The sequence below is a fragment of the Parasteatoda tepidariorum genome, chromosome 6 (assembly GCF_043381705.1).
Source record: "Parasteatoda tepidariorum isolate YZ-2023 chromosome 6, CAS_Ptep_4.0, whole genome shotgun sequence".
Taxonomy (NCBI): domain Eukaryota; kingdom Metazoa; phylum Arthropoda; class Arachnida; order Araneae; family Theridiidae; genus Parasteatoda; species Parasteatoda tepidariorum.
The window spans coordinates 57,246,341-57,273,361 of record NC_092209.1 but is presented as its reverse complement, the minus strand read 5'-3'; the positions used below and the strand labels follow the sequence as shown (position 1 = coordinate 57,273,361).

The following is a 27,021-nucleotide window of genomic DNA, read 5'->3' as shown; positions in this document are numbered from 1 at the left end:
TTATTATAATTATATGACGTACAATAATTATATATAATCATTCATTTCAGAAATCATTACGAATCATTTTTATAGCTTTGACCGAGTCTAAGCAAAAAAATTTTTAAAAAAGTAAAAAAGGTGCCTGAAAAAAATGCAGAGTGTATGGTAATTCTAAAGCACATTTACAAGGTTTTATATAATTTATGATATTTCTTTTTGACTATCGATTGCGATTTTTATTTTATTATGATTTTCCATAACTAAAGAAATTGGTGAATGTTAAGTGGAATTTTAAAAACATTGAAATATGTTATACTTAATAATAACATTTCGTAATAATACGTTGTACATTTTAGAATTCATTCTTTAAAAAAAATCTCTTCATTCGTCCAAATATTTAGGTCGCATTTTTAAAAATAATAAATTTAAAATTTTCTCAGCTTCTAATTAATAAAAACAACTGGAACTTTAGATTTTACTATTGAAAAATTTGTAGATTAATATTATGTAAAAACATTTATGGCTTATAATTTAAAAAATTTTCGGCCAGTATTAAATTAAATAATAATAAAACAATAAATAATTATTCAAAATTATTTTTTTCGTTAAAGTACCTGTGGATAAACGAGTTTCATAAATGGGTGAATTTTTTTCTTTTTAAATGCGCTTTTAGTTTTAGAGATATGATTCAAAATCCAAAAAGTGAAATTAATATTAAGGGGACCAAACTTTTAATTGGGGCAAACTTTTAAGGGGACCAAGCTTTTAACATTTGAATACAAAGTTACAGCTCGACGTCTAAAAGTGTATGACACCATTTTAAAAAATAACTTTTATATCAAAATATATAAGTATTGCCACTCAAATATGTGAAATTAGTTTCTTAATGTATTCATTAAATGTTTTAATATTCATTAACGTTAAGCGTAAAATTGTCCTTGATTCATTTATTATTTGCGCAATAAAAGAAACTAGTTTTGTTAAACGAATTCAAAAATATTTTTTACATTTAATTTATATAAATTTTTTTAGTTCGGGTAAATTTGTTCCTATATTCTCTTCATGTTCAGGAATCTAGCAAAACATTTTAGTTTTTATTTAAACAACTGAACTATTTTGATTGGCTTCCGTTTCCTTCAATGTTGACACATCCGCTGAAGGCGCAGTTGTCTAGTTGCGGTTCCATAAGATGATTTGTGATAAACACTGCTGTATACATAAAAGTTTTAATAAAGGGATTAATTATCGATGAAGGTAAAAAAATCATTTAAGTTCTACTTAAGCGCAACGTTTATTATTTATATTTTTCTAACTCGGAAATCAAATGATAAGATTTTTAAATTGATTTGATATTTACCTTACTATTCATATCATATAACTTCTATTTTATTCATAACATATAACAGTATTCATTAATCATTTAAAAAAGTTTATATCCTAGTTCGTTTTATATCCTAGATTGATATAAGTAAATATTTTCTACATTTATTATAAGCGTGTTTGCATCTTTAAGTTAAAAAATATATTAACTAAAAGTTTGCTCATTTTTGAAATTATATTCTGCTATCTTGTAAAAAAAATCGTACATTTAAAATTTGATATATCAGAAACTATTCAACAGATTTCGTTCAAATTTTGTATTTTGCCATGCAAAATTACTTTCTTTAAAAAAACGTAACAATTGTATACACAATTTAAAAATATTTCGATAGTAAAATATATTTTTTAAATAAAATAATAAACATCTATAATAATAAATTGTAATTGTGTGCAAACATTTTAAAATTCGTTGTCGATATTATTAGGTGAAATAGACAAAAAGTAAAATTAACATTAATGGGTTCAAACTTTCATCCATTTTCCTGACCGAACTATCGGAACCTTATTTCCCAAATTACGGCTACCCCCTATATTTTGAGAGTCAGAAATCCGAATCCGTCGGAAAAACGGTATATTTGTTCAGAAAAAGTACGTTTTTGTGTTTGATTTTGTAACCTAAATGCACTAATCAAATAACATATTTCAGTTTAACCCTTGAATAATTAAGATGGAGTCCTAGAATGTAAAGATCCGATCATTAGATCGAAAGTTATTTCATGATGGTCTGTTTATTTTTTTGCGCACTGTACACGATTTTTTTTTTTTTTTACGATTTGAACTTACTTTTAGTATGTGAGGGTGGAATTTTGCAATCTTTATTTCGACCACTTTCCGAATAACTAACAGACATAAAACTAAAAGGAAAAAGAAGAAGAAAATTAAAAACTGAATTTTTTAACTATTTTTTTTTTTGTCAGACCTAAAACTAATTTATTGATAAAATAATTTTATTTTGCCTTTTAGCGAAAATAATTTTCGTCATCAATTTTCATCTCCACTAAAAGTGGTGCGCTCTGAATTTTTCACTTTAGGTCTGACAAAAATGAAAATATTTTACTTTTTTTAGACTACTTAAAAAACACAGTTTTTGATATTTTCTCTTTTTCCTTTAAATATTCTTTTTTCTTTTAATTACTTTTCTTTTTTTTTTAAATTGCAAAAGTAATGAACTTAGGTGATTTATTGTTGATTCCATTCACCTTAGCTGCTGCAACTTAATAGCATTTTTCAGAATGTTTTGTTAAATTTATTCTAGTCAATAATTTTTTTCCGAAATAGAACTAAGTGCAATATCTCAGCAATAGCTGATTGATTACAACTTTCTACTTCCGGTGACAAAAAAAGAAAAAAAAACTCCCTCCTCAAAAAAAAAAAAAAAAAAAAAAAAAAAAAAAAAAAAAAAAAAAAAAAAAAANAAAAAAAAAAAAAAAAAAAAAACGGAACACCCTGAACAACTTTTGTCTTCTTAAATCGGTCGATTATTAAGAATGATCCAAGAAAAACCTTTTTTAATAATATTGTTAATAGTTTTATTTAAGTAGTTAGAGAAAATGGTGTCAGGTTTAGTTAGGTAAATATTAGACTCACATGTGATTATTTAAAATTTCATAGGAATTTTATGAAACTTAGGACTGATAATTAAGTAAGGAAATTGTATATTGCTAATTTTAATTTTTAACCTCTTATATAGAGCTAAAATTTTTTAATGACAATATTATTATTTAGTACTAAATTTAAAATTTTTACTATATTTTAACTCCGTATTTAAAAGTTCAACATAAATTTTTTTACAGAAGATTGCATAATTATTGTTAACTTTGTCTATGGGGATAATTACAAAATTTTTTTGTAGTTGCCTAATTTATTGAACAATTTTAGAAAAATTTGTTGAATTGTTACTGTTATTTGAATTATCCTTATTATTGAAAACAAAGTTTTTAAAGTAATAATAAACACCCTATTTCCATTCTGTTCGCATACCTAAAGGTAAGGAGAATCTATTTGATATATTTAAACGAAAACTATTGAGATCATTAAGAAAGTATTTTAGAATTTTATTATTTGATATATGGTAAATGGGTCTAAATTTTGTGCCTTTTAGTCCTGAGTTCTAAGTTTTCTACAATATTTAAATTACCAGTAATAATATCTTTATGATGTTTATCAACGAAATCAAAATATTTCTCTTCTTCACCGTGACATTCATAATCAGATACATTAATCCTCCCTAAATTTTTGCTTACATCATTATAATTAAATATAGTTCTACCAAGAGATTTATTATATTTATGGAAATTTAAAATATTTTAATGGAAATAAACTTTTAAAATTTTCGAGAATATTATTAAATTTGATCTTATTGAAAATGAGGTTTTAACAGTTACTAACAAAATATAAATTATCTGAATTTTTCTTTTAATTTGGAGAAATTTTACTTATTTTAGCTTTTACAAAGAATTTTGAAGTGTGAATTAATACGAGAAAAGTTAATAATAAGATCTTGAAGCTTATATACATCATTATTTTTAAGCGGAGAAGACAAAATCTTTAATTGGTTTATTATTATAACTAGGAGGCTACGCCCCCTGCTCGCCGGCGCTCACCAACCCCCGGAACTGCTTTCGCAGTTCATTTCGGATTGCTTCGCAATCCAATGCTCGCTTTGCTCGCTCATTGGATACGTTCTTAACGTCTAGTTTTTGTATACTTTTTTGAATACTGAAGTTCCGAAAACTTTTCACTGTAGAAAATTCTAAACCTGTACATTTCAATATTAATTTGAAATTGCAAACAGTTCACATATTTTTCTTAATCACACTATTCTAAATTTCAGTTGTTGAGAAAAGTAACTGTTGTAAGTTTTGTTTTAAAGTCTTTCCCACCAGAGGGCTAAAGCCATGTGTTGTAAAACAATATGAAATAGTAGTCTGCCACTGAACGCCGGATGTAAAGCATCGGCTTTGATGAAGATAATTTTGTATTTTTAATTCTCTGAAGGGCGCCACCTTAATAATATGGAATTTGTAAAATAAATGTATATATTTTTGATTGTTGATGAAGCCCATCATTTTGTGTTTTCATCAGTGTTCAGAAGCAGAACAACTATAAGTTTTTTATTTTATCACAAAAATATAAAATGTATAAAAAACAAAGAAAAGAGTAAGAAAATGAGTATAGTCATAGAAAAAGTTAAAATTATAATATAGTATTTGTCAGTTAAAATAAAACTTTTTGTTTAAGTCATTGCTAACAATTCAAATTTCTCCGAGGCAATTCTAAAGTATAAATTAAGGTAGTATTGTTAAGTTGAAACACAATATTTTTAGTTTTGATGTCAACAATACAATTCAATTTTTCACAAAAACGATTGTTTCCATTGTTAAGTTCAATGTCAACAATTCAAATTTTTCTGAGGCAACTCTTAACCTCTAAATATTATTTTTTTTATGTACACATTTCTAAATGTCAGTATTCAACCACAAAACAACTTAAAGTCCTCAAATTTAGCATGAAGTTGTAAAATGTAATGAAAGAGGGTCATAGCAATAATGAAAGTAGAAGTAAAGTTAGTACTGTAAAATTAAAACAATATTTTTAATCAATGAGCCAAGTTCTTCAAGAAGCAGTTGTAGAAGTAGGTTGTTTATTTAAAACTTTTTATAGAATTTCTTTAAGAACACAATTGTTAATTTGGGCATTTGGCGATACAACACTTTTAGAATTGAAGGATTTGTTACGTCAAGCGCTCAGGTATCATAATTTTGATCTAGTTGCGCTTCTATGTCATTTTGATTTATGTTGCTAAGTTAACTTTCAAAAAATTCTATGGCTGGCAACAGCATTTTTATTTTTTAAGTTGTTTATTTTTATTTCTTTTAGAATTCGTTATTTTTTTAGCGAAATGTTTTTTAACCTAACAGAATTCTTTGCCGACTGTTTTCTCTATGAATGAAGAAAATAAAGTAAATATTTAACTGTTGTGAAAAGAATCTTATTTAGTTGTACAAAGTACTTCAGCCAAAATTTGGGAGCCACGTAAGAGAATTATATATATTAGATCAGAAACACATCATTAAAAGGCAGAATGCTTTGGTGTTTTCAAAACAAAGCAAACGTTGCCACCGGCGGAAAAGAAATACAGCCAAAATTTGGGAGCCACGTAAGAGAATTATATATAATAGATGTTTATTAAAATCTTTTTCCATATATATATATAACAAATTGATCTCAACTACAATTACTGATCACCTAATTTTCAATTCTTTTTTTTTCTTAAAGTAGTTAATTATACGTAATTTTTTTTATATTTACATTCTATTTTTTTCTTTTTATTAAGATGCATGACAATTAGTGTAAAATGGCTGCAGCAGTAGATGGAATAAAGCGGTGGATTTGTCCAACTGATCGAGAGCTTTCCCTGCGGGCGAAGTTAGTTTATAATTTTACACTTTCTTTTAGTTCTGCATGTTCTTTGCTCAGTTATATACATATATTTTATTTTATATTTTATTATCATCGCTGAACAGCCGACCCAGTTTTGGTTTTTACGACTATCAATGTTCAACTCCGTAGCCTTGTAATTTTGAACTTAATCCAGAAGACAAAAAACTCCTGCATCAAGTATTAGGAGAAATTTACCTTCGTGGAGAATTTTTTGATGGAGCTAATCCGCATCTGCTTTACATGGAGAGGAAAACCAAGAAAACCTCCCACGGTTAGCCTGACGGCAAGGTGACCCTAATCAATGATCCGTCTACCACTAAGGATATAGGGTGTTCCATGAAATTAACCTTTCATATTTGTTTTCAAAATCCTTATCGAAAAAGAAATTTAAAAAAAAGTATGCATATTGGAAGTCGTAATAAATTAATCTTTAGACGAGGGAAGAAAATATGTGATCTGACAAATTATAGTGCAGGAAAGCGAATGTAATAAAACTTCAAAACAGGTGTAAATGGAAGTTGAAACTTGAAGATATTTCGAATCTTTCTACTCCTTTCTGTATCATCCCGCAATCAAACCTACTGTCTTGTTGCTTATTACATTCGCTATCTTGTACTGTAATTTGCCAGGTACTGGCAGCTTTTTTGTTTTTCACTCGCTTAAATATCAATTTTTAACCCCATGTGTATACTCTTAAAGATTCTAAAAATACATATTAAGAGCTGTCTTTACGGAACACTCTGTATTTTGTACAGCAACGTAGTGCAATGAGTTGGAGAATGTCTTAAAACGTTCAGACTGTGTCTTGAATGTCCTAATGCTTTCTTAGATTGTAACTAGAAAGTTTTGTTTAGACACTTGAAAAATTGTGCAGTTTTCTAAGACCATGTATTCAATTTAAAAAAAGTCGTATATTTAAATTTCGATCTCTCAGATTTTGTATTTTGCCATGCAAAATTACATTCCATAAAATGATGTAAAAAATTGTATACCTAACAACTCAAAATCTTTCCGACTATTATTAAAAAAATTTAAAGATAATAAATATTTACTAGCATTTACATTTTGCGTGGAATTATCTTCGGATAAACAAATTTTATAATTGGGTGCAAAATTTTTTCCATTAGCTTAAAAAGTTAAAAGAAAAAAAAATTAACATTAGGGGGACCAAACTTTGGGTCGCTCTCTTGACCAAACTAATTACACCATATTTTCCAGATTACTATTATTGACCCTATATTTTAAAGTTGAATTTTGAAGTAGTATTTGAAGTTTCAGATATCTGAATCCACCGAAAAAAAAGTATGTTTATTTAGAAAGTACGTTTTTGTGTATGATTTTGTAACTTAAAATATAGTCTCCGTCTGCAATAATTAATCAGCATATTTGAGGCCACCCACTGGAATCATTAAGATTGAGTCGTAAAGCATGAAGATCGGATTATTATATCGAAAGTTCTTAAAAATCTTTCTTTTTTGCGCACTGTACATTCAAAATAAAGAAGTTTTAATTTTTCTCGTTCCTTTCAATACTTTATACCTGAGAAGATACAGGTTCGTGGAAAATACTTCTGAGTTTTTGGAAGATTCGCAAGTGGTGCTTTTGGCGCAACTCTGTGTTGGTTTCTATAACTCCTATAAATCTCCGATATTTGAAAAAGCATTTTAACGCTTTATTTTATACTATGTAATTTTCAATAAATTCAAAAAGAAGCATTCTACTTAGGAAACAGACGAAAGTGAAAATATACGTTTCACAAATTAAACTAGTGGGCTGCGCCCCCTGCTCGCTGACGCTCGCCAACCCCCGAAAATTGCTACGCAATCTTTTATGGTTTGCTTCGCAAACCAAGCTCGCTTCACTCGCTACTAACTTAGGTACATTGCAAATGCAGAAAATTCTAAGAATTCAAAACAATCATTCAAATCCATATAACAACTTTTTTTTAAATAAAAATTACATCTTTTTAGTAAATACTAAGTCATTAAAATAAATTTGAATTCAAATAAAGACTCATTGAATGAGACTCATTTTTCAATGAATAACTAATAATAATAATAAAGCAAATAAATTCGTGATATAAATCAAAAATCGTCAAATAAATTCGTAAGATTCGTGAAAAAAAGCACTTTCGACAAAATACTAAAATAGAGATCTATCGTCAAAGACTACTCACTTTAGCTTAATGGTATGACATTGCCACAGCTGAATTGTTATTTCAGTTTCCGTTTTTAAAAGCGCTATATGATGTTGAGCCACCTAAGCTAGATATGGCATGTGACATTTTTAGCGACAATCATTGGTCGATTTTTTAGCGTTGCCATTCGGGGAGTTGTAATGAGACTTTTTTTTTGTCGCCGTGTAAGAGAAATATATATATAGATATCTAACAATGTTTTATTTCAATATTGATGCAAGAAAATTAATTATTATAGATTGAATGCTGGCTGGTCAATACATAGTCAAGACTACTTTCATAAACCGGAGCCAATATTAGAATGCGAGCTTCGAGCTATTGAAAATGTCATCCTGCGAGCAAAAGAAATTGATATAACAGATAAAGATAGGATTAGGTAAGATCAATATGACTCCAATAGTTCATAATTTTGCTTATTTAGAAATGTTTTGCCCCGATGAGAGGATGGGTAGTTGGACACAGTTAAATCAGTAGGAAACAGAAAACGATTTTTACCCCATAACAAAAAATTAAAAATCATAAACAGAAGAATGTTTGAAAAATCTTTTTTAAAAAATGCTGCGTTTTGTTTAGGAAATGAGATTATTTGATCACAACAAAATTAAAAACTTCTTACTAAGTTTGCAAAAAGATGAAGCAACTGATTGAAAAATTATAAAAAAGTATTTTTAATCGTGATCTCCCGAAAACTGTTCAACCGATTGACTGAAAATTTTATGTTTTCTCTTCTAAAAATACATACTAAATACATTTTTAATGCTTTCCAATAAACTATATAATGAAAGTTGTAAGTATTAGTTTTTAAATTCAGTCCCGCAGTGGACTGATCATTAAGACACGGTTCCCAGCAGATCACCAAAGTCAAGCATCACTGGCTGCGGTCAGTGTGCGGGTGGGTGACCCACTTGGATAAGTCAGCGTAGTGACCGAGGGTGTGCGGTATTGGTCCTCGTTAAACTGTGCTACCGTAAAGTGCTCGACTTCGCGTGCAGGTCGTTGGGCTACCGAAGCGGGGGTGCCATCCCCTCTGCAGAGGATCAAAATTGTGATGGCATGTCTTCGGATCATCCTCAAGGATGTTTCCCAGACCGTCGCCAATAGCCCATTGTGCATCTCTAGTGCAACGTAAATGAACTACTACAACAACAACGACAGTTTTTAAATTCAATTTTTATAATCAGTAAAATAAGGCTCATCATCGTATTCCTTAGATTTTACCAGTTGCCACGAATATAATCGATAATTTGAAAAATCAATTAAAGAAAAATGGAAGGAAATTTACGATATTTCACACACATATATAAAGACTTCAACTCTATAAAGTGCGTCTGGAACATTCTATGTAGGGCAACGGGAATTCGAAATACCCTTTCTCCCTAAAATCATAAAGGATTTGAAAGCAGCATTGCTGAACGATTGATTCAAATTATTGCAGGTCCGTATATCTGCAAGGGGACCTATATTCAAACAAACCTATTTTTGTGGTTCAATTCCATCCATGAACATGTCTGTGCGTGTTGGTTATTTATTTAATATTATGCCAACCTCTATGTCCACACTAAATTTTTTTAAATTCTAACCATTAACTCAGGTGATGATCCAACATATATCTTTCTCATCATATGCATTATAATTTACAAATAATATTTAGAAAACTTATACAACTTTCTATCTTGTTCAAATTGTAGAAAAATGATCTGTAAGTTAGAAAATATGAGAAGGAACTCTGTTGGCGATGGAAAAACAACTTGTTCCATGTGTGGAGTAACTTTTGGCTGGTTACGTTCCTCTAGCATACAATGCTCTGACTGTTCTATGGTAATTGAAACTATTTTCCCATTATTTTAATTTTTAACCCTACACATTTTGCATTAACTTTACAGCGGTTGTGATAATGAATGTTAAAAGGTAAAATTTCAAAACAGTTAGACCATTTAAGAACTATTAAAATTTAAATTATTCGTTAAAGATTTAACTGAAAGTTGAAAACCTAATTTTCTTTCCTAATGTTATTGGATTAAAAAAAAATGAAATTTTGCCCATTAGAAGCAACATTTTGTATATAGAAGTGTTTATTACGGTTAAGCTATTTAATGTCTGAATGAAAGATTGTTTTTTCACCGTGCACTTCAGTTTAATGACCAAAACTAACATAGTACGTAGTAGAGTTATTATTTTTTGCAGCCGTGAACTTATACGAGGTTTTTAAGTATGAAGATAAGTAACACTTCTGTTTGTTTAAATTTCTAATTAGTTTTAGAGTAATTAAATTAAAAATGTGCGTTTTTTTAGTTGTTAAGTAAAGAAAAACTAATTGCAGAAATATATTTTTTTACAGTCACGTAATCTCATATCCAAAAATAAAATATTCTTTTTCTTATTATGTTTTTAAATTAAATTGAAACGTTTTGGGAGTTATTTAATTTAAAATCTTATTTTTACCTTTTTGTTTTTGATGAATATCGTTTATATAATCCCGTAAGGTTAACAACATTTTACATTTTCCCACGTTTCTGAGAATGTTATTGAGAGCTTTCATTTTCTTTAAAAAAATCAGATTATTTTATTTATCGATATTTATATTTCGACCCGATATTGACATTTATGGAAACTAATAAGGAGGGATTTTTGAAATCCGACCAGTGTTCTTCCCATAAATTAGGTCTCAGTCAACTCGTTTCCCTTTGGTGAGCATCTTCGTGGGATGATGATGTAATAGAGAGCAGAAGGCTGAAACCTATAATTTTGTTTTAAATTAATGATCAAATTATTAAATAATTCTCAATTTTTATTAAAATAAAACAATCTTTTATTTGTTTGTAGGCCGTTTGTGAGAAATGTCGAATAGATATACACAGTGCATTTGAAGAAAGCATTCTTTGCAAAATATGTTCAGAGCAAAGAGAAGTAAGTATTTGTGTGTAAATATGAGCGAATTTGCTTTTCATTTTCACTTTCAACACATAGAATATCAATAAATGCAGTGTATTCACACGATTGTTTTATAGTAAAATAATAACCGATTTTCGGAGTTCAATTAAAAAAAATCAACGCACTATACGAGTTGCCCAAATGAATAATGGCAGAAGTGCACTGTAAATTCCGTATGCTTATTAATTAGATTACATATAGCATTTGAAGTGAATTTAAAGTAGAGCTAAAAACGGACGTGTCTAGAACCAAACTACACGCTGTAGTACGATTTTCAGTGGCAGAAGATAACAGTTCCTTTACTCAGAGTAATATACACCACAGATACACAGATCATTATTTCATATCCGTCTTTGAACAGCCGACCCAATTTCTGGGTTTACGACTACTAATGTTCAACTTGTAATTTTGAACCAATCCAGAAGACAAGGAAACTCCTGGATCAGTACCCCCAGAGGTGTTGATTTGTTATGGGAACATGGTGGACTTTGGGACTCGACAGATTTAACGTGCATCAATCACCATTTACTACACGGGGAGTCTTCGGCCGGCGGGGATCGAACCCACGAACTCTTGGACATGGGCCCAGCGCCCTACGCATATCATTAGTCGTAAATCTTAGTTTATCTCTAACCATTTCATCAACTACAGAAATAGACCCAGTTTGCAGACCAATGTCTTAGATAATGCTCGCCATCGAGAGACACAGTTTTTACAACAAATGGCCTTACACCTTCCTTCAGGCATTAAAATGGCCTTACCTTCAGGCATTAAAAATCGTATTATACTATACGTTGATCTATTTTGGACGCGTCTATCTTCACTTTTTAGTTTGACTTTATTGGCGTATCTAGGGTATGGAAAGTGGGATATTTTGACATAGGCGCATTTAAAAATTAAAAAAAAGGGAGCCAAATCGACTAATTTCTTTCATATTATCGTTGTTGTATTTAATCATTATTCATTGTTATTACTATTAGGAAAAATAAGATATTTTGCATCAGTTTAGTTTAGGCCGTTAAGTAAATTAACTTTAATATTCCCTAAAATGAATAAATTTGACCATAAGTCAAATGCTTTCCTCTAGACCAGTGTTTCCCAATCTTTTTTGAGCCATGTCCCACCTAAGCCTTTCTAAAATTCTTATGCCCCCCTATGTAACATATACATAATTTTTAATATTAAAAAATAGAATTGTTCACTTAAGAAACTTAAATGATAGGTTTCAGGAATAATTCACTAGGAAATTGTTAACGAAACACAGTAAGTAAATTTTCAAAACATATAAAGAACTAAAATTCGAAATAATTTTAGTAAAGATTTTTCTATAATAATTTAATATTTTAATTTATTGAGATCCTTGAGCTTGCTGCACAGAGATTTTATGTCAGGTTCCAATTTGGTTAGCTTCAGTCTCAAGTCTCCCCGTTGTATTACATCCAGGCGATTTTCTTTTTCTTTTTTTTACCAGTAAATCATTTACAGAACTAAATCCACATTCAGCTAAATATGAAGATGGAAACTGTAACAATAGTTTTCGTGCACATTTGGTTGAATTTAGGTATTTGATTTCTGTTTTCTCACAAAGCCATGCCATCACTCCTTTTATATTAAATAAAATTTTAACTGACTCATAATTTTGCATTTCTGCGAGTTCTTCTTGATACTGCATATTTTATATATCAAACAAATTCAGTAACATTGACTGTATCATCCGTGTTGGAAAATCAATTTGTTTTAAATCAGAAAATCTTTCTTGTAAATCAGTCGATGAAATTTTCAGATGATAATTTTCAATAACAAGTACAGAGGTATCATTTTTGTTGTTAATATATTTCTGACATAACTCAATATGGGTAATGAAACCAAATATCTTCGCTTTTGCATCAACAAGAGTTTCATTTGTTGCTTATTTAATATATTTAGTTTTTCAAAGATATCGGCTAAATAACTCACAAATGCTTTACCATCGACTGTTAACAGATACTTCATTTCAGGTTTGTCGCTTAAAAAATCGCTAAGTCACATAATATTTATTGGCCGCAATTATTTTAGAATTTGCTATTTTCTTTCAATTTTGGCACCCAAGTCTAGCATTGCATTTAAATGGCCCGGAGTAAAAGGGTTAAACTCGTGTCGAGTTCATTTTCGAATTGCCCCCCTTAACAATCAAATTGCCCCCCAATGGGGCGTGGGCCCCACGTTGGGAAACACTGCTCTAGACAAATCTCTATCTTCTCTTCCAACACCCAGTGGCGTAGCGAGGGGTGGGCAAGGGGGGGCATCATGCCCCGGGCGCTACTCACAAAGGGGCGCCAAATGGTCCGCAAAACAAAAAAATTGCTGGATAATTTTTTTTATTAGAATTGATTTCTGGAAAATATATTTTAAATTATTGCCAGTGTAATATAATAAATGTTAATTCATAAATATTATTCATAATATTTAATATTTAATTCATATTAAATATTATATTAAATTCATATTAAATATAATTCAATATTTAATTCACGTCCTTGTCATCGCGCTCTGCTTAGAATAAAAATGAAATGTTATTAAATATTAAATGTTATATATAAGTTTAATGTCAGCATAAATTATATTGTATATTTCACTATGTTACTACCTTTCAAGTTCAAGGCATTCTTGGTAAGTAATAAATCAAATAAGATTACTTACTACATCTACTCGACGATTCTATTATTAAGTGAATAGAGTATGAAAAAATTTGTTAACAGAAAAATTTGTTGTTCTCATATTTGTCACCACAGATTCAAAATGAATTCATTCATCTTCTGGCATCTACAGTTCGAAATCAACTAATAAACGATATCAAAAGAAATAAATATTATGGACTTTTGTTTGATTCAACTCCTGATATCTCTCATCGAGAACAAATGTCCCAAGTCGCTAGGTATGTAGATGCTGATTTTATCAATAAAAAAGTTTCCATCAAAGAATCTTTTTTGAGTTTTATTGAAATACATGCTAAAGATGCAGCCTCGATCGAAAATACAATTTTAGAGAAATTAAATTACGATGAAATTTCATTAACAAACTGCAGATCACAATGTTACGATAATGCTGCCGTGATGGCAGGTCACACATCTGAAACGCGATGGAGCGCCAGAATACAAGCGGTTATCGTTATCATCTATGGGCTAGAGAATATAAAAGAACTAATAGAAAAATTAGCAGAGCACACTACCACTACAAGTGACAACAGAAGTGAAGCTACAATTCTGTTGCAAAATATACTAACCTTTAGTTTTATAACTTTAGTTCATTTCTGGTATGAAATCTTAAGAAGGATTGATCGTGTGCAGCTCAGATTACAAGATCCTAGAATGAATTTTAGAGAAGTGTTCCATGATCTTGAATCATTAGCGACTGAACTAGCCGAAATTTGAGACAAGCTCTGTAAAGAGGCAATAGAAAAAGCAGAGTCTCTTTGTGAAAAATGGGATATGGATACAACAATACGTGCCTGGAGAATTGGCTATGGTGGTCTTTCCGCAGAAAGTGAAATTTCTCGCGTTATGAAAAGCACTCTTGATCGTCTCCAACAAGAAATGTGTACACGATTAAGTGACCTTAATTTCAAATTTGGATTTCTACTAGACGTTGAAAATTTATTAAACAAGGATAATGTTGATAACGACCTTGAAAAAAAATTTTAAAAATCTGGGTGAATTTTATAATACAGATTTCAATGTAATAGAACTTTTTATCAAAATATGTGACAGCAAAATGTTACTCCGCAGTAGAAAAGAAATTAAACCTAAAACTCCATTAGAATTTCTTACTTTTATAATCAATCTCGAATGGAGAAGATGTTTTTCCAAATCTGAGAGCGGCATTTCAAATACTCCTGACTATCTCAGTATCAATTGCTAGCTGCGAACGTTCATTCAGCAAATTAAAATTAATTTTGACAGATCGCCTAAGTGACCTAGCATTTTTAAGTGTGGAAAAAGAAAAATTTTAAATGAACAATTTTGATGATATTATTGATACATTTGCTTCATCAAAAGCACGAAAAATTTAGAGATAGTAATTAGTTTTATTAATGTATTATAATCATATGATTATTAATCATATGTATTATTAATTTGCGAGTATATTTTGCATATAATATTATATGGTTTTTGAATAGGGGGCGCTAAAAGGGTATTGTGCCCCGGGCGCGAGTTAAGCTCGCTACGCCACTGCCAACACCCAATGCTAAAAGTCAAGGCCAAGCATTTACCTCTTAGTTTTGGGCTACTCATTTTGCGCATCTTCATTTTCTATTGCAGCAAGCTGTCTTTAATTTTGTTTCATCTGATAATAATCGTGAATGGCATAAGTATTTTGCAGTTACTTTATGTTTCAAATAAACAACGATTTCAAAAACGCAGAAATGCAAGATTATTAAAATTAGAATTATAGTTTTTTGCAATTTTTTTTTTATTATAGTATATAATACAATATTTTACTATGTTAACAAGAGGATTACATTCTTCAAATAATGCTTTTATTTTGCATATTTAAAAAAAGAAAATATAATATTTTTTAAAGGGCACCAATTCGAGATATTCAACAGGCACTATTCAATATCTCCTAGAATAGAAAAAGCCTCAGCACGAGTTACCATAAACAAGAAATTCGGTCCTTCAGTAGTCCAAAATTAAGGACGTCTTTCCTGTTAACCCCCACTGCGCAGCTCAGTAGCCCGAACTTAGTGACATCTTTCTTAATTTCTCCCCTGTGCAGTTTATGTTCGTTACGTCGGACTGCTAAATTGATCCGTGCTGAGGCCTTCTTCTAGGAGGTGTTGCACTGTTTCCCTTAGATACGCCTCTGTGATTTCATATTGTCAAGTTTTTTTTTATTACAAACTGATTAATCAATTATATGCTATCTGCGATGCACCTTCTTCTACCTTCCCGTGCAACTTTGGATAATACAGCTGTCATCAATCGTGTTGCTATCATAGGCCATTAAGGAAAGGTGTGCGATTATTCTTGTTTTCCAGAGGTGCTATCTATGGCCAAGAAATCGACTTCTGCCACACTCATACGTCCCACCCTTTTATAAAGCGGATCCATTCATCTACTGATTGTAATTTTGACCTGAATCGGAAAACGATCAATATTCAACTCAGTACCCCCAGAGATATAATTTGTTATGGGAATATGGAGGTTTAGCAGATTTAACGTTCATCAGTCACCATTTACTACACGAGGAGTCTTCACTCAGCTGGATTCGAACTTCCGTTTTTACGAACGTGAGTCCAGCGCCCTGTCAACCAGGCTATCCCGTGTCCACTCTTTATTTGGGCACACCTGATTCAAATTTTTCTGTTGAGCGTTGGAATTTATATTAATTAACGTTCCAACAACTTTCTATTTTTTCTCTTTTCATATTTTAAGCATAATGTTTATCAGATAAATTTATTTTAGCTGTGGAAAAAGTCGGGTGGATGGTTCTATGGAGCACTTCCCCACGTTGAAAACTTGAATTGTGAAGATCTTAAATGTTACCAACAAGGTGGTTCAGAAACTTGGGAACACAGAGCCAGGGGTTGGTCAGGGAGTATTTTTAAACTTGTAAAATATTTTTCTTTTCCTTTAAGCTGGTTATATTTTGGAACTTTACTTTTCATTACTTTATGACTTAAGGTAATGAGTTAATAAATTCCATTTAGTGAAGAAAGCAACAGATGGCGAGAAAAGATTTGCTCTATGACATTCAAACTTTCTGAATTTAATTCCTATTTCTTAACTTCACCTTTAATTTTGATATTTTTGCCAAGGAATAATTACACTGAAGAAGAAATTTTTTATTGCATTTATACATGCCCGGAATTGTCGTCGTACGCCACTAGGAACCTATTATAACCTGCCCTATTATAACCTGTCCCCTATTATAACCTGTTCAGAACCACACAAAGAAACAGTTTATAATACGGTAGCGCCCTTAGCTTTGTGTGACGATATTTCTGGTCATAGGTTTCTATGCAATTTTAATCCTGATGTTGCCCTCTAACTCCCCTAAAACTTTGTCACCACAGTTATGCAACGTTCTGTTGCACATTTCGACAAAAAAAAGAAAAGAAAAAAAGAAAAAAAACTAAAAATGTCATTTAAAAAAACCGTAGCTTGGAGAAAGAAAACGATTGCTGATTTGAAATCAGCAACGTGAAAATACATAAGATCCGTTAAAAAAGATCATAAAAAGCAAATTTTTTTTTCCCTCAGCGTTATTATTAATATGAAGTCTAACTCTTAGCTTATAAAAATACTTAACTATTAAACAAGATTAAGCATTGTAGTACATGTGTTTATAATTTTGTTGTGAAGGGATTAAATTGTATTATTTACTGTAAAACATAGGAGTTTGGAACATTTAAAAAATTACATATGTTTTATGAAAATGATTTGTTATGATAAAATAATTTTGAGATTGCAATTTAACAAATACAAGAATTCTTCATTATGTTACAGGGAATAAAATTTTAAATATTGAAGATAAAGAATTATAACAATTGGTCGAGTTACTAAGACAAGTTAGTTTTCTGTCAAAAAGGTATCTAAAGGTTCCAGAAATATTTTCGTATACAATTAATCTTCAAAAACACTGATTTATAAGAAACCCTTTTAAACTTATCTTCTAGACCAGGGGCCCAAGGTTCAGTTTGGTTGTCAAGGAATCATTTAAAAATGATCTGAGTTCACGTTAACCATATACAGAGTGGTTCCGAATTCATGGTACAAACTTTAAAGATAGATACAGGACATTGTAACAATCATTTATTGTATAGGAATGTATGGGCGAAAGTGACGCAGTGAGGCACAAACACAAAAAATGAGAGACGGAAGGAAAGACTAAGTAGTATTTACTGAAAGCGTCGTTGACAGGTGTAATCTTTACAATAACTGTTCAAAATTGCGTCCACCCGTAGCGATACATGCTTGACAACGTCGCTGGAGCGATTGGCGTACTCGTTTATAGTGCCAAGTATTTCGTGCACACGCACATCAGCTTCGGATATTTGATCAATGAGACCCTCATATGAGTAAAGTGAAATAGCATAAACAAGATTCTTCAGTTGTCCCCATAAAAAGAAACAAATCGAGGCCAAAGGACAGGTCCACCACGCGCAATCCATATCGCCTAAAACGTGGTATTCAGGTAAGTGTGCACACCAGTGCTGAAGAGGGCTGGCTCCTTATCATGCTGAAACCACATGCAGCTACGAAAGACAATCGGATCACCCTGCAGTAGTTCTGGAAACAACAGTTCCAGAAATATAAGATAACACTTGCCATTCAGTTAATACACATGTGGTCGCGTTGCTTGTGGATTCTCGGTTGCCCACACGTTGGAATTGCGCGCATTAAAGACACCCTCGCTTTAAACGTCGCCTCATCTGCAATTAGCACATGAGTCATAAAATCCAACTGCAGCGCACATTGCTGTACCACCCACTGGCAGAAGTTCAGGCGGATAGAATAGTCTGCCGGATTCAAAGTTTGTACTCCCTGAAAACGGAAGGGGTGAAAGCGATTTACGTTTAACACTCTACAAATCGTCTGATGACGTCTTACGTGACGAGCAACAGCTCTTGACTCGGCTCTATCAGCCACAACGTTCAAAATGCTTTCTTCCAGACTTGGACTGGCTACAGCTCTTCGTCGACCAGCTTCATGTCTGGTGACGTGGAACGAACCTGTTTCACAAAGTTGACGATGTAACCGCAGAAAAATTCTGTGATTCGGCATTCGTCGATCAGGAAACTGTGTGTGATACATTCGTAACGCTGCTGTGCCGTTGCCATTTGCACGACCATCAGCATCATACATGTCTGCTTATTCGCCATACGTAAAGTCTCCCATCATAGACGTTAGCACAATTGCGAATGGAACTTTCCCCTACTGAGATGCATCAAGTTGAACGGCGCCTGGACATCTACTGTCGCCGTTTCTCTTTTCTTTTCCCTGTTTGCGCCTCACCGTGTCACTTGCGTCCATACATTGCTATGCAATAAATGATTATTACAATGTCCTGTATCTACCCTTAAATTTTGTTCCAGGTATTCAGGACCACCCTATATTCTCCCGTGCAATTGAAAAATCAACTAAGGTGAAGAAAAAAAATATTCAAAATTGAGGCTTTTACATATTTGGCATCTTTATAGCATCTTTGAGGCGTTTATATATTTGACATTTTATCATATTTATATATATTGCAACAAAAAAAAAAGTTTAAAAAATAAATTTTGTTCTATCAGTTTTTTGAAATTCTATTTTAGCGTTTCATAGCATTAGAAATAGAAGGAGAAAAAGTTGTCAAGCCACTTTTCTCGGAATCATTCGTGAAGCACTTCGTTGTTTTTTCAATTGCAATATTGATGTTAGTGTCTATTATCTGAAAATTTTATCAGCTGATTCAAAAGATAGAATTTTTGATTCAAAAAAAGTTGATTCCCCATATTGGATGGTGCGGCCTACGTTATTGGATTTGTTATACATATGAGGGCGCATTATACTGACAAACTTCAAATTTAACATAATTTATTCGAAATTGGTGTATATTTGCAACCAAACACTGGTGTATTATTTCGGATTTTGTTTTAGTAATGAAATAGTTTCAAAAAGAAATTCCTTATAAATAAATGTAAACTGCAACATAATAATTTATTTGAATATTTTCAGACATTGTACGCTTGGAGAGTTTTGAAGCACCAGAGCAAACTGGCAGTAAAATGTTTTATAAGACTTGGGCAATTAACTCTAGTCCAGGTTAGTAGATTAAAATATAAACGCATGCAATTCACTTTATGTCTTCAAATTTTGTGTATTCTCCATCTAAATTCTATATCTAAAATTGCACTCAAAATACTTTAAATAAACTTGCATGCGATTTTTGAAATTTCTGTGATAAACTTTAATTTATGGTACATAATTTTGTTTAGAGACTTCTTGGTCAAACATTAAAATATCTAGTCTACGAATTTTTTTTATTTTACTTTCGTATAAGCATGCTGAGATTTTGGCATCATATGAAAGCTATCACAATATCAGTATGCTTTTATTTAGAAAAGCATTTAAGTACCCGTTGAAGTCACACGCGGTCTTCTCAGAACGCTCTGGTGGCACATACGGTTGAAGCAACGCTTACCGCTGGTGGAGGACTAGGGGCCGTGAGTTCGATCCTGGCAGCCGACTACATAACAGGCACGTATACGCAGCAAAGTGCGTACTGAATCTGTCGTGGCTGAATGTCCTCTCTTCATTGGTTGTGATATGGAAATTTTGAGAGCTGAGGCGCTGTCCACATCATTTGGCCGGTGTCAAAATTACGTGGCGTTCTTTTCATAACCATTAAAAGATAAATCTCTGAAACATGAGACTAGGTGCTTGACTATGGTTGGATGGTATGTGGGGTCTTATCCACTTTAATGAATGTTTGATTTTACTGAATGTTCCAAAACAGACGAATTATCAGAAAACTAATTAAAGAAGATAAGGTATAAGGAGATAAGAGTGTACAGTTTGCTACGTTCTGCTTAGGGGACAATGTTTTTGTCTCTCCAAGTTTCAAAATTACTTAAAGAGGACGTCAGTAGGTGGCGCTAGTATGTAAAAATTGTTTATAAAATAATCACTATTTGCCGTAAGTACGTGGTGCAGTTTGACGATAAAATTAATCGATGCCTATGCAAAAAATTCAATTGGAATGGTCAGGCATGCAGCAGAAAGCATTGTTTTATTGTTTTTCAGTCATTAACGACATCATTTCAAGAATTTCGCAACCAATTCTTGATGTAAAGACATTTCTGATTTCCTAAGCAGAAAACCATACATTTCTTCCGTTCATATTTTAAATAACTATTTCAAATCGCTGGACTTTTTTGGGACCCTAGGCAACTTAAGTATAACAATATTTAAAAGTTATTACTTTTAAAATCGATTTTCTGGGCAAATTGAAACTGTAATCAATTTTACTACATAGTTGAGAAGTGAAAGATGTAAAAATAATGAAACATTTCTCAAGCGTACCATTGTCTTGTCATCAATATAGCTTCTACCACCAGAAAGATAGAGTTACTTAAGTAAAGGTTGGTAACCATACTATTACTGAATTTCTGTAACAAAAACATCTTTTGCTCAAGTTCGGCTACTATATTAATGTTTTATTTTCATTACAGTAGTAAGTGAAAGTTTTCACTTGTATACTGTTACTATCAGTTTTATCTTTTTCTTATTTTCAAATTTAAAAAATAATTTTTTTTTTCTTTCCATGTTTTTTTAGATCCCACGTAAGTACTATATCGAATTCAAAAACTTCCCTTATCAATGAGCCTCAAATATCCTTCTTTCATCTTGGTGATCATGTGACTATCTCCACAGAGGTACGGATTCTGAGAATCCTGAGGCTTATGGTCTTAATATGATGTCAGCCCGCCATAGATGGCAGCTTGCACAAGCATGGGGAGGTTTTTCATGAGTTTTTGATAAGTGACCTTAGGAGTTGACGTCCAGGCGTTCATCACAGTGTAGTGATGAACGCTTGGTGTGAGTGCTGGTAGTAATTTGGTAATCTCATGGGATTTAGATTTGGCATCCATTTTTGAACACCCATCTTTTCACACGATGGCTGCGCAAGTATCGATGCATGAATGGAGCAGTTATCCTGTTGGAAGAGAAATTGGCTTTCTACCAAAATATTACCACAGATCTGGAACAACAGGATTGTCCAGAGTTTAAGAACTAAGGGACCCAGGCCAAATCCTTGAAAACTCCCCTCCCACCATGGTTTTCTTTTTTAGGAAGGGAGGCCAGATATTTTTGGCCAGTTATAGTCTATCCCTAAATTAAAATGTTTGTCTCAATTGTTTGCAGAAGGCATCTTATTCATCTGCAAAAAATCTCATAATTCTTATCCAATGGAATACAATGCATATATGTAGTAAAAATTGATGTACAGACTTTAAAAAACATGTTTTAATTTCAAGACCTTATTGCTATGGAGGATGAGATTATTCTAAGAAAGTTCAAGAAAAACAAGTTTAGAAAATGTTCAGAAGGTGCTCAACTGGCAAGTATTTTTAATTATTTATAAAGAGTTTTAGTAATACTATATTAAGCAAGATGCCCACTTAAGTTCTGCATTTCTCAATAACTTAAGAGTAGGGACAGCTATAGTCATAGAACTTGTGCCCAGGTATAGCATAGCGGCTAAGAATGACTTCACAATGCTGCTTACAGAAGCCAACATCTGTTAAAAGAAATAATATTTCGCCCGAATTACTTTAGTAATCATACGTAACGAACATAAACTGTGCAGTGGGGCGAAATAAGAAAGATGTCACAGCGTTCGGACTTCTAAAGGATCAGATTTCTTGTTTATAATAACTAGAGTGAAGGCCTTCTCTCTTCTGAGATATTTCAGAAACTGTCAAATTGTTAGTTTTGAAGTTAGTGCATTTCTGTCTAAAATGATAAGAAAACAAACTATTTGATGGTCAAGAACAAATTTACTAAATTTCTCTTTTTACTCTTAAATTATTTACAGAAAGTACATTGTCAGCAATATTTTCTCGAGCGACGAGTATAAACTTTCAAATAGTTATCTGTTTTATTCAAATAGTTAGTCTTGGCAATCTTTAAAGGATGCCAGGTGTAACAACTTTTATTTTTTTTATACTCTTTCACATCAGAAAAAGAGAGCTATGTATTTTGATAGTCCAGGCCTATTAATGATAGCTGATATCACAAAATATAGGCTATTTAACATATGATCCCAAGAAGTATAGTTGAATTTTTCTCGTACAATTATATTTCTTCAGATTATATGATAGGACATCAATTCCAAATTTAACGAGATGTTGGCAATGGTTTATTCACATAGTACAGTAATTTCTCAGCATTGTTTATATGACTATAGCTCTGTCATATTTAATAACTAACAGACGAGCGTCCACTACAAAATTTTAAGGGATGATAATGAGTGAAGACTTTATGAAAATTTCTGAAAACTTATTAATTTTCATATAAAATAAACTATGTTCATGTAAACTAGTAAATCAAAGCTTTTCTAGTGATGAAACAAACCATTTGTAATTTTACTTTGCTTCTTTGATAAGTAAAGTAAAATTACAATGTTCTTTAATAATAAATATTTCTTAAGGAAAATTTTAGCTCTACAGGATGGCAAAATTAAGGATAGATTTGTCTAGATTTAACCATTGCTTGTTATATTTTACTAAAAGCGTGACACGAAATTATGGTAACACTAAGATTAATAAAAATTTATTTTTCAGGCAAATCACTTAATGCCAGCCCCACCAGGATTAAATGCTTCGAAAATTTCAGCGTCCTGCCCGTCTCTTCAAGTAGCACAGGAAGAAGAAATAAGAAGTTTGAAAAGATGCAAAAAAATGTCTACAAAATTTAAATTCTTGAAACCTACGCGAAAAATGATTGAAAAAATTGTTAAACGCCGTAAATTAAAATGAATCCAGTAATTTTTCTTTCCTGTGTTTTTTACATAGCACAGAAACAGAATTTAAAAAAAAAAAAATTTTTTTTAGCAGACACACTTCTTTAAAATTTTGTGCGGTTAAAATCTGAAATATATATAATGAATGAAATATGACGAGTCTCTAAAGCAGCGGTTCCTAATATTTTTATCTCGATATGTAATTTTATATGGAAAAATACGAGCGAAATCGGTCAAATAGTTCTGAGAAATTGAATTTTAAAAACAGTCATTCATAAAATTCGATTTCTCAGGAACATTCAGCCAATTAGGCTCAAAGTTTGTATTCTGACACGTAAAATTTTGTTCTTCAAAAAGATATTAAAAGTATATACCTTACAATTCATGTTTTTTTTCGCTTGTTATTAAATAAAAATATTTATTAAAAATTATTTTAGCTTGGAATTATCATTGAATAAACGAATTTGATAATTATAAGTAAAATTTTTCAATACGCCTAAAAAGTTCTCGAGATATGGCAAAAAATTAAGGAACCGTTCTTCTGACAAAATTATGGGGACTAGATTGCGGCTACTCTGTATATCTTGGAGGGTCGTGGTAGCCCAATGGTTAGAGAATCGACACCAGTCTGGAGGAACCGGAATTCGATTGTTGACTCCGCTAACACCGACCGAGTACATGCATGCTCGTAAAGTCTGTGGAATAGAGAGACCAGCGGTCGGTAGCTGCGCAGTACCATGGGTACACGGATCTTACAAATTTTAAAATGATAGCTGGTTAAAATAAGTCCTAATTCTCGGAACCTGAACCCGTGACACTATGGATAGTTAAATGATTATCCATATTAGATTGCCTTTCAAAAACAGCGCATTCTTGGTAGAAAACAAATCTTCAATGCAAAAAACTGAAAATAAATAAATTAATAATTATTCAGTAACACTTACTAAAAATGCAATAAATTGAAAACAAAATTGAACTAATAATAATAAAATCTTATGGCATCTAGTAAAAAAGATAAGATAAAACATAATTTGCAAAATTCGAAATATTGTATTGCTATTACAAAAAACGCATTCACACAATATTTATGAGCTCTAGTAAACCAAGAAATGAAACATTCATTTGGGGATTTCACTTTTATAAACATGAAAAGAAGAAGAAAAAAAAAAAGATAGTCAAAAGGATATTAAAATAACCTTAAATTTACACACAAGTTTATGAGTCATTTACTAGTTGGTGAACTATACTACAGTACAGAACCTCTTATCCGGAAATCAGAAAACCAAAACAAAATTCGATAATTTTTTTTCTTCTTCCTCATAAGAGTTTTCTTTCTTTTTTAAAAGATGTTTAGCTTACCATCATTTCAGAAATAATCATTAGTGTATTACTTTATCGTTTTTTCTTCTTCTTAAGATTATTTCTAAATTTTTTTAAGTTGGGTTTGACAATAAAAAAACTGCTTTTTGTACGATTCAGAAAACCGGAAAAATCATTTATCCGGAATAGCGATGGTCCCGATCTTTCCGGATCATCGGTTCCCTACTGTATCTGAAATGAGCAGTCACTTTCTGATTGGAATGTATCAAGATCTTCGAAATGTTTCGACTGTCTCCAATTTAATGTGCTATTGCATTTTATGATTTCAAGTACTGTTAAATTCAAGAAAGATAACACAATCAACGTTCTTTTTACAATTTTATTTCAATGGCATAGTTTATTGTTTGTGTGTATTATTTAACAGTGGCAAACTATATACATCTAGTACAATTCTTTCCTTTCATACATCTTACTTGCAAGAAAGCTGACATCGGGGAAAAATATATTTTTGATATTATAAAAGTTCACACATTTTTGTATTAAAAACTAAACATCTTCACACAAACTTTTTTTAAGCTGAAAATTATATTATTAATCAATAGGTGTTAAGAAATAAATTAGCTAGGAGAAATAAAGAACATGGGTCAGATATTATGAGTTTTTTTTCCTTCATAAATATAAATTTTGATAAGTATTCTATATACCTATATCCAGCATTTACATTAATGCACTAACTCAAAAAACATTTTATAAAAATTCTCTATATCAGTTATAATAAGTGCTACAGATACAGCAATGAAGAAATATAAACCTAGATGGGAACTTTCAATCCATTAAATCATTAGCAAGCTAAGCCATGTCTAACCTAAAGTTACGTTACATACATCCAGAAAGTAATACATCATTAGGTAATACATATGTAACCTAGTGCTTTCGAGTCTCACACGATATTAGGATTCACTACAAAGTTGAGCTTTTTAAAGGTTAATGGCCATTGTTAAGATGTATGTATTATGGGCTTCACACTTAAACTGACTAGTATTGGTTAGACCCAGTAGTAGCCTGTTAAAAATGAAAGTACTGGAGATTCTTCAGGCTTTAACGAACTAGAATTAGTAACCTAGGATTAAACAAGTAAACCTAAGTTTTTTTTCTTGCTTGCTATATCTGTATCACTCAAATTCAAAATAACATTTAATTATTGGATAGGGTAGCAGGTTTTTAAAGGTTCGAACATATGAGGCCCTATATTAAATGAATCTTATTGCATCATACTTAGAGTTAAAACAAACAGTTAATACAATAAATTACCAACACAACACCCATGATGATATAAATAGGACCCATGGGTAGGAAAATAATTTTTGAGGCTATCTACCTAAGCTATCTTGAAAAATAAAGATTTTTTTTACATTCTTTTACATTTAGCCTCATAAAGATATCATATGGTTATGTTGTATCTATTATTTAATGAAAGAAGTGAAGTTACCAAGCAACTGATGTCTTTCATAGCCTGAAATGTTTTTTTTTTTTTAAATTGAAAACTATTAGAATAGTTTAAGGTTAAAAAAATTACATATATTTTTTTTTTTCAGTTTCATAGATCTCCAGCATTAAATCAGTATATTAGAGCATAGTAATTATGTTTTAAGTTACTTTGAATTATTATAAGAAAAAAATTAATAACAAATAGTAAAGACAAAAATTATCTAATTGCAAGTGAATAAGCATATGTTGCTAAAAATTCATAACTATATTTTCTTGTAATTCTTCATATGTTATTATGCATAAATTTGCTTACGTTTTTTTTTATCACATTATAACCAAGTATTGTTCCTTACTTTAAACTTAATAAAACCCCATTTTTATGCTAAAAATGTTCAACAAATTTAGATTCATTTATTTGAGACAAAAGCATTTATTTTTTATTTTAATTTCTATTTATTCTTTTCTCTTAACATTTAAGTTTAAATTATGATCACACAATTATTGAATGTTAAAAATTGCTTTTAATTATTGTTAATTATCGATATACTATATTTAAAAATAAAGCTATTTTATGAAGATCAGATAAATTATCATCTGACAGACACCAATTTATAATGAACAGTGGTAAGATCTTTTAAAAATATGAAATTCTTTTTCAAGATCCAGAGATGCCAACTTGCATTGAAATTTTTCTTAAGAAAAGGTATAATTTTGAAAAAAAAAAAAAAAAAACATTTTTTTTTTTTTAAAGTTGTAATTTACAGAAATTACAACTAAAGCAAGCCTTCAAA

At 31.0% G+C, this 27,021-nt stretch overlaps 1 protein-coding gene across 1 annotated transcript; it reads left to right on the top strand.

Annotated features, from left to right (window-relative positions):
- The first annotated feature begins 1,106 nt into the window (after positions 1–1,106).
- On the top strand, positions 1,107–23,447 carry LOC107456940 (uncharacterized). Its single transcript, XM_016074936.4, has 9 exons — positions 1,107–1,236; positions 5,699–5,790; positions 8,241–8,378; positions 9,691–9,820; positions 10,826–10,909; positions 16,378–16,498; positions 19,633–19,719; positions 21,936–22,018; positions 23,244–23,447. Exons 2-9 carry the CDS (start codon positions 5,720–5,722, stop codon positions 23,436–23,438), a joined length of 909 nt encoding a protein of 302 aa, XP_015930422.1. The 5' UTR covers positions 1,107–1,236; positions 5,699–5,719; the 3' UTR covers positions 23,439–23,447.
- Positions 23,448–27,021: the final 3,574 nt, after the last annotated feature.